Source organism: Glycine max, chromosome 9, assembly GCF_000004515.6.
Source record: "Glycine max cultivar Williams 82 chromosome 9, Glycine_max_v4.0, whole genome shotgun sequence".
Lineage (NCBI taxonomy): Eukaryota > Viridiplantae > Streptophyta > Magnoliopsida > Fabales > Fabaceae > Glycine > Glycine max.
The window spans coordinates 13,984,729-13,993,757 of record NC_038245.2 but is presented as its reverse complement, the minus strand read 5'-3'; the positions used below and the strand labels follow the sequence as shown (position 1 = coordinate 13,993,757).

The 9,029-nt window shown below is 31.6% G+C and overlaps 1 protein-coding gene across 3 annotated transcripts; it reads right to left on the bottom strand.

Annotated features, from left to right (window-relative positions):
• Positions 1–6,863: 6,863 nt before the first annotated feature.
• Positions 6,864–8,791, bottom strand: LOC100790524 (probable E3 ubiquitin-protein ligase RHY1A). Of its 3 annotated transcripts, none has more exons than XM_014762040.2 (3): positions 8,588–8,791; positions 8,130–8,245; positions 6,864–7,319 (listed from the first exon to the last, which is right to left on the bottom strand). In XM_014762040.2, exons 1-3 carry the CDS (start codon positions 8,774–8,776, stop codon positions 7,034–7,036), a joined length of 591 nt encoding a protein of 196 aa, XP_014617526.1. In that variant the 5' UTR covers positions 8,777–8,791; the 3' UTR covers positions 6,864–7,033. The 3 variants fall into 3 exon arrangements, with proteins under 3 accessions (XP_014617526.1, XP_014617527.1, XP_006587140.1); XM_014762041.3 differs by having other exon boundaries at positions 6,917–7,319; positions 8,358–8,759; XM_006587077.4 differs by having other exon boundaries at positions 6,917–7,319; positions 8,407–8,731.
• Positions 8,792–9,029: the final 238 nt, after the last annotated feature.

Sequence of the window (9,029 nt, the reverse complement as noted above, 5' to 3'; positions counted from 1 at the left end):
AAGACCATGTCAACATGAATTTTTATTATTGATGAATATGTGAATATGAAATGAGGTTATTGTTATTGATAATGTCATTGAGATGAGATGATATTTATGTTGTGAATGACATGGAAATACGATTTGTTGATTGATGTTGGAAATGCATTGGCATGTGCATGCTGTGTATGTTCGTGGGGGCACTGTGCACTGACCTTTCAGGGTCTTTGGCACTAGCTTTTGGTCATGTTCATACGTTGGATGTTGTGTATGATCGTGGGGGGCACTGTGCACTAACCTTCCAGGGTCTTTGGCACTAGCTTTTGGCCATGATCATATGTCGTATGAAGTGTATGTCATGGGGGATAGAGTGCACTGACCTTGTCGGATGGCCCAGACGAGGGTAACTAGCGTGGTTAGAGAATCTAAGCATTCCTGAGGGGATGCTTAGGCGCTTTAATTGGTCTATGGTCTTTGGCACTTACTTTTGGCTGTGATCATAGCTCATACGACACAGGAAATAGAGTAACTATGGCCAAGTGTACTTTGTACTAGGGGTTGTCACCTGGTAGGGAACACCTTTGGGCTCCCAGGCTGATCACCTATGGGAGGGGGGCTGTTACGTGCACAACCGGGTGGTCTCGACAAACTCAGCACAGTTCCCTAAGTGAGAGTGTCGTGTGGACACGCTTAGGCTATTTCCGGAGGTTTGGTTGTTGTTGGTACGTACCACATTGCATCTGAGTGTTGAGTCAGGTGCATGCATCATTCTGTGCAGTCTTGATTGGGTCCATGGATGGATGATGAATATTTGTTGGATATGAGTGTTGAATAATGATTTTTGTGTATGCTCATCATGTTTGCCTATGTTCCTTGCTAATTGTGGTTATTTGGAATTGGTATTGGTTCTTTTATAATAAACTCACCCTTGCAATTTTGTATCGTGTGGTTGATACCTGTGATAATCACGAACCTTGTTCGTGGGAGCAGAATGACAATGGCAGGGTGTAGGGAGTAAGATTCTAGTGAGGAGCCGTCGAGCCGACGTGATGACGTTGGCGTTATTTTGGGAGAGAGTTGTGTTTTGTAATCAACTCCTCCTTAGTTGGTTTTTAAGTTTTATTTTGTTGAGTTAAAGATGTAAAACTGGAATTTTAATTATATATATATGAACATATTTGATTTTCGTTATGTGTATGACATGTACCGAATTATTGTTTCTATGTAATTACGCATATTCACTTAAGTAATGGCGTGTTGTTGGATGAATTTATGTTGTGACAAAATCACGTCTATTTTCATAATAAAAAATTAAGGGAGTTCTTTTTATAAAAATTGAAATTATCGAATATTAGAGTGTGGATACCGTAGCGACGAGGCGGGTCGTTACACTCTCTTGCTCCCTCTACACTAAGTTCCCAATGTCCCTGATATAGTGATTTGTTTCCATAGAAAAACATTTGTGCATTGGTTCCATGTAGAGATGTTGATTTCCTATAAAGATCTTAGCCAATCCCATGCCTCCCCATTAAGAGAGAAAAGGAAAGCATAGAATCTGACATATTTTGTTGGTACATGGTGTTGTCTCACCGTGTTGGTCAGCTTGATGAACTTCTTCTAGTGCTGCATAGGATCTTCATGGGGCAATACCATTAAACAGGTTGTTCTCCAACATATGTAGGAATCCGTGCTTAAAGTCAAATATGACTCCCTTAAGTAGATAAGAAAGTCTGATGGTATTGGATTCCCCTAAAGTGGGAATGAGGTAATCCATAAGGGTTTGAGTTGGATCAGCTATCATTAGGACCTGGTTTGTATGCACTAAAGAAAAATTGTGGAGATCAAGTGCAACGAGAATAAAAAAAAACAAATTGCAAAAAAAAAATCTAAGAACACAAACTGTTTGGTTTAACAAAATTAAACTAATCAGGAACTCCGTAACTAGTCCCCAACAACGATGCCAGAAACTTGATGTGTAAAATATGTATGCACAAGGGCGAGTGTTAACAATGGACCTAAGTCCAGATATCGTACCCAAAGAACCAATTCTGTTCCCAAATAGATAAAATTATTAAACTAAATAAAAGGAAAAATATTAAAAAGAAATAGAATTATTTTATGATTTATGTTTTTAAAAGAAAGCAAGTAAGACAAGATAAATGAGGAATTTGACTGATATTAAAATCAATTGGGGATTATGATTCACTAGTAGCAATTTTCCGCCAACCTTTTTCCTAAGAAATTTCTACCCCAAGTTAATTACCAATTTTCAAAGTCACTTAAAGCCTTTGATCTAGGTCAATAGATGTTTTTGCCTTAAATCAGTACTTCGATGTTAATGAATATATCAATTTAAGACAAAGGATAAAATAAAGTATAGGGATGACTAACTTAAAGATAAATTAATCTATTAGAGATTACCCAAACAATACGATCATGCAGTTTGGTATAAAACATTCACTGCCTAGTTCTACCTAATACATGCGGATGATCACCATTGTATATTCGATTAAGTTAAGATTGATCAATTCTTAATTGACAATAAAAATAAGGTAGAGAATTAATTAACATAAAACATCAAGGAATTTCATTAAGAACAAGGAAAGGAGTACAATTAGACAGTTACATCATAACCCCCGAACTAGTGGAGACTAGCCACTCATGGTTGAAGCAAACTAGAAAACCTAAAAGAAATTAGCATAAACATACCAGTAGGGAAGGAAGGATGCTAACAATTTGTCCTCATAATATTTCCCATGCCTAAAAAACGCTCAAAACACTCTCAAAGCTCTCAAAAACGTAAAATAGGTAATGAATTTCGAAGGTATTAAAATATAGACCCCAGCTTCTTATTTATAGACTCCTAAAGATAATTACTCCAATTAGACTCCTAAAGATAATTTCCTTAATTAAGCTCACTACAACTGTGGTGATATCCTCTATGACCGTTATCAAAATCTTGGCACTGAAGCTTGAGACGTCCTGATTTTGCCACAATCCATATTCGTTGACCAAGACCCTACTGAAGCTTACCACAATAGTGGTCAATGCACCATAGTCGTTATCAAGTGAGAATAGCATCAAATCATCATGAAATTGTACAGTTTCTAACTTTCACTTAATTGAGCGGATGTACTTCTGCAAGGTAAAACTAGTGTCCAAATTTGTATTTTGTAAAGAAAATGACACAAAAACTTACACAATATATTACTCAAAATATGGTTTATCACCTTGCCCTCCATAAAGATAGGAGGTGGCGGGACCTCTTTATCTAGCTACCTGAAGCATCTACTATCGAAAGGAGAGAAAGCCACAAGTCCTTTATTCGATAAAAGCTTTTCCATATACAATCTATACCTCATATCATCCTTAGGGATCTCATTATCATTGACATCACAGGTATCCTCTCCATCGGATTTTCTTTTAACCTTACGAGCACTCCTTAGCAAGAGGTCTTCCTCCTCCTTAGAGGGTTCAAAAGAAACCCTAGCAGAGCTTTCTGTCTAAGTTGTCATCTAGAAGTTAGATAAGGATGGGGGAAAATGATATATATTAACTCGTAATTAAATTTTTTTTATCATACTATATAATGTTAGTATAAACTCGTAATGTATAAACTATTATTTTAAATTTAGTTTCAAAAAATCATAAGATTGACATAATAATGTAAAATTCCACTATGTTCACATGTGAGGAAACAATTTATTTAGCAAAAAAACTCGTGTTTGATTCTCTCCATGTGCAAAATTATCCTGGGCCAATGACAACAATGCACCATGAGTGAAATTAGTCTCTAACCCAGTGGGTTTAGAGATACTTGTAGTCTATACCCAGGACAAAAAAAAAATTATTTCAAAATTTATGAGTTTAAAATGTATAGATGTGTTGATAATATAAAAAAATTTAATTAGTCATCTTAAATATAATTTTTTAAAGTAATTATTATAAAAATTAATAATTTTACATATATGTCAATTCATAAATAGATAACAATATAAAAAAACCTTATTAATAATATATTATAAATTTCTTTTGCAGTGAATTACAAAGTCAAAATATATAGATTGGGCGAAAAATATGCTCCCATGAACATGTTCTCCCACTGAATTTTGTCGAGTCCACAACTAAGTAAAATGAGAAAGAAAGAAATCATTCTTGAGTGGATTGACGACTTTAGAGTTTTCTTTACTTTTATTCTCCAAAATGTTGCATTAAACAGCATTCACTCTACCTCTTTGATTCACTATAAGAATATTTGAAAAGGAAAGGACAAAGATCCCAATCTTGTCACATGGTCAATTAGGGTGGAAATATGATGCATATATTAGTAAAATAAAATTGGTGTAAGCAAACCGTTTTAATGTATAGAGGAATTTGGAAGGGTAGGTTTTACGTATGCAAAAATCAATAAGTAAAAGTTAGACTAAATAGTTTGATTTAATAAGAAAATTTATAGTAAATTAGACAAGTTATTGGTATACAAAATCATTGAAATAAAAAATTACTTAAGAATTGTATGTCAAATTGGTGCCAAAAACTAATTAAATTGAATAATCGTTTTCTTAGTTTGCTATTTTCTTAATTTTTATTCATTAAAGAATATTTTGAATGAAATAAAAGTCATATATAAAAGTCTATGTACGGTTTGCTATATATTATTTATTCTTTTATTATTGATTTTTAACTTTAAAAATCTTATAATATGCGTTTTTATATTATTAATTCACTAAAAAAAGAAAATGCATATTGTACCATCATGTTGATAATAAAATGGCCGTTTCACAAAAAACTGTAACTTTTTCTAATAACACATTAGTAAAATGCACAAAAATTGAAAATCTATGTGATAAAATTTGTAAAAATAAAATTTGAGTAATAAAATTCACAAAATAATAAAATTAAAATTGTGTGAAAAATATACAATTAAGCCTATATGACGATCTAAACTATCACAAGAAGGTTCAGGAATTTGTTTAATTATCAAACAAGAGTAACTCTAAAAAAAATTAGTTAATCCTTCCTCTATATTCTCGTGATAAAACTTCAGTTTTTTTTTTTGTTATTTTTAGAATTTAACATATTTTCGAAAGAAGAAAAAAAAGAATTTAACGTATTACTAAAAATAATATAGGATTAATAACTACACATAATATAGGATTAATAGCATAAAAAATTGCACAATTTTAAATGAAATTATTTTTATTCAAAGAAATCAAAGACATTATTAGAAATTTATAACAACTCATAGAAATCAACTAAGTTAGACCTTATATTTCAAATAAGTTTGTATTAAGGTGTATTAAGATTTTGTTGAGAAAAACCACTATAAAAAAGGTTTATTTTTTAAAAATGAAATAAAAATACCTATAATACTTGTTTAATACAAAAGTGCGATAATGTGTATACATTAAAAAAATTAAAAGGTCTTGTTGGGTTGTGACTAAAATCCATATGGCAGTTAATTCTGTTATTGCTTCTGTTTTGCTATTTCTAATCCTTTCCGATATAAAGGTCAAGTTGTTCTGTATTGGGTGGACCTTTTTTCTTGGATTGTATCAATAATAAAATTTCTCTCTGCCCCTTCCGTGGATGTAGCCTAATCTAAGGGTGAATCACGTAAAATTCTGTGTATGACATACTGGTTCATCTGTTGTTGTTGATCTTATTTTACTCTTCATAATTTTCATAACAGGTTTGTTTTAAACAAATAAAAACTTATACGATAATTTAGAATAAAACTACACGGGTGGACTTTTATAATAATTCCAATTAGTAACTTCTAAAATATTTTAGTTTGACCTAAAAAATAAAATAAAATAATTGATAATTGATGATTTTCTGCACTGATTTAACATCGATTTTAATGTGAAATTTGATGATAGATAAATAAACTAGCGTTACTGGTCATTTTACTAGCATTACCCTTATAAGAATGTAAGCACCTATATTAGCTTGTCTCCTAACCAACTCAACACAAATGTTTGGAATGACAGAAAAAAAGTTTCTCTATAGTCACTTGCAATATAACATATAAACAGAATCTAAATTTAGTATATGATATAAAATTTAAATCATATACTACAATTCATGAAATTATTGTGATATTTCAATTGATATTGGTATAAAGTTCAAACAATAAAATTAAAAATTGCAACAAAAGTATTTGGAGTGTGAAGTGTCCATGTTCACACACAATAGGACTGCCGTTTAAAAGTGTTCGTGATTCTTAGAATATATAGCTTTTAAAAAATTTAGACTTGGGGCTCTCCTTTTATACGAGGATAGAAGAGGCACCGAATGACTAATAGACCTACTTGCATAATGCATATAATATTAGTCATACCCAACTGCTTTGAGCTGGGTTTTTCTACCCAGTTGATATTAGGTTCCAAAATTCCATTCCAAACATTTGTGTACATCACATATTCGATTAATTCACATCAACTTTAATATGACACTTGGTTGATGACTTCCCATCAACTTCATAATAATTTGATATGACCTTGCCAAAATAATTAGTGAATGACTTTCAAATGTGCTATATCAGTGTCGTCCATCTCAAATTGATTAATGATATCATCAAAATAATATATATTTTTTTGGTTTTAAATTTATAAAAAAAAACATCAAATATAAGAAAAAACATTTTTTTTGTTCTCAAATATAAAAAAAATTAAATAAATTATCCTTATTTAATACTGCTATTTTTAAAATATCATTCATTTAATTGAGATTCTAGTTTCAATGATTATTTCTTATCCTTGAAACCAAGTTCCAATGAAAAATAAATTGGAAAAAAATTACTTTTTAATTAAAATTAATATAATTAAATGCGGTTAACTAACTTTCTTAGAAGTAAGGACAATCTTCACCTTACAAGTTAATTTCGTAGGATAGAATTAAACTCAACCCACAATTCTAAGAGATACAACAATGGTTTCAAAATTCAAATGTCAAACTATTGGTCTCTCAAAATGCAAGTCATTAAGCCAAAATTCTTGAATTCATGATTCATCCAACCAAGACTACAATTGCACACAAGGAAAAGTAAAATCTAGAGGGGAAGAATGGTAGTTCTGCAACATGGACAATAAGAATTATTTTCCAACCATGGTTTCAAGCATCTGTCATGGAACCTATGGGCACAAGGAAGATGGATCAGTGTCTCTCCAACTCTGAATGATTCCAAGCACACAGCACATTCCTCTTGTTCTGATGCTTTCCAGCTCCATTTGGTCCAACTGAACCTCCTTGAACCACTTTTCTTTGACCCATATTCCTCTGTGTGCAACACTATTATGCTTGTTCTTTTGCCCTCCACACATTTTGTGTTGTTTTGCCTTGCAATTAATTGATCATAAATTTCAAAAACAAAATAGATAAAATATCACTCCCTGATGTGGGGTTCTTCATCTAGGTGTCATGAACCAACAATTTAAAAACTTAACATAAAGAGTAACTCATGTTCCCCTTGTTCTAATAATAATAATTATTATATAATAAAGATAATATTACCTTACCAAAATAATGAGGTTTATGTATGCGAAGCCCATTGAAATAGTATATATATGATGAGAATTTTGAGATAAAAGGGAACTATTTATTTTATCCTTTTGTTCATTATTTTATTATTGTTCTTATTTTATTATATTGAGTGATTTTTAACTTAAGCATCGGAGTATCTTGGCAGATACTCTCCCCTTGACACTCAAAAGAAGGTATTGGATACAGATGTGGACACAACTCGATACAACAAAGAAGAATTACAATTATACCTTAGACAGATACAACTTGAACCTAAAATTGAACTTAATACAATGCATGAGATCATATATCTTATGTTGAAATTGAACTTTTTAGTCATACTAGGACATAAATCAATAATTTTGAAAACACAAACAATTTGACAAATACACACAAATAAGAATTTTTATATTGTAATTGATCCACATATTATTATATATGATAAGTTTATTAACTTGTATAATGATTATGTTAAGAGTTGTAGCAAACATAATTTCTAATTGATTGATAATGTAAAAATTTTACACTAGTCTTACATATCTATTATATTTCCACGGCTGCTTCACTCAGATAATCAGATCTGTGTAAAAAAAAAAAAAAACTTGTTGGTATTAATTTTGTTATACCTTTTGTTTTCTGACATCCTTTGAGCTCTGAACTTGTCATCCAATCTCTGTTTGGCTTCTCTGGCCACTCCTCCCATATTCTCATCAGGGTGTGCCTGGTATAACATGCTTCTTTGCTATTTCCATTCAAATCCAGGAAGAAAATTAGCACACACCCATCAACAGTGGAGATGAAAAACATGTATAGAAATCAAAAAGGCATTCAATTTAGGGGTATTGGGTAAAAACCAGGGAAGAGGATGAGAAAAGGCGACATTGATCATGGTTACTAGCATACAAACAGAAAGAAGAACGCCTTGTGGATGCATGTGATCCCAAAGAAGTTGAATTTGAATCCGAACATCGACGAAACCTTCTCCTTCTAGCACATTCAACTCCAGGAAGCATTCCAGCCATTAATTGTGTTCTTGTCTATGTTATTATAGTTCACAAACTATGAACATGAATACATACATTACCCTTTGATTCTTATGCCATGGACTTGTTCTATATATCGTGGTTTGTCCTGTGTCTCTGCTAGTGCTTTGCTGACAAGTGAATAGAAATAAAAATGTTAAGAGTGGAAAGGTGGATTGATTTGGATAGCAGAATGTGTTGTTTTTGTCAAAGCCAGAAAAGAGGAATTGGTATGCCATAACTATGGCCATAATGCCATTACTTTATGGGGAAAGTGGGAGGACAAAATTAGGCCACCAGTTTTCACAGATTTTTTTTCTACATTGTTTACCTTAGAAAAGGGTCTGTGGTACACACTTTGATTAAAATATTTACAAAAAAATACAATTTGCATAATCTTATGATTCTTACTAAATTTTAGAGTAAAATATATTTTTAGTTTTGTACTTTTCATAAAAAAATAATATTAGTCCTCATACTATAATTTTGATTAATTTAATCTTT

What these genes read in the sequence shown, in the direction of transcription:
- LOC100790524 (XM_014762040.2), bottom strand. Translation starts at nt 8,776, where the DNA reads ATGGCCATAGTTATGGCATACCAATTCCTCTTTTCTGGCTTTGACAAA. An exon ending in CATGGCATAAGAATCAAAGG is followed by an intron (nt 8,246 to 8,587) that starts GTAATGTATGTA and finishes GAATGGAAATAG; the next exon opens with CAAAGAAGCATGTTATACCA. An exon ending in AGGATGTCAGAAAACAAAAG is followed by an intron (nt 7,320 to 8,129) that starts GTATAACAAAAT and finishes ATTAATTGCAAG; the next exon opens with GCAAAACAACACAAAATGTG.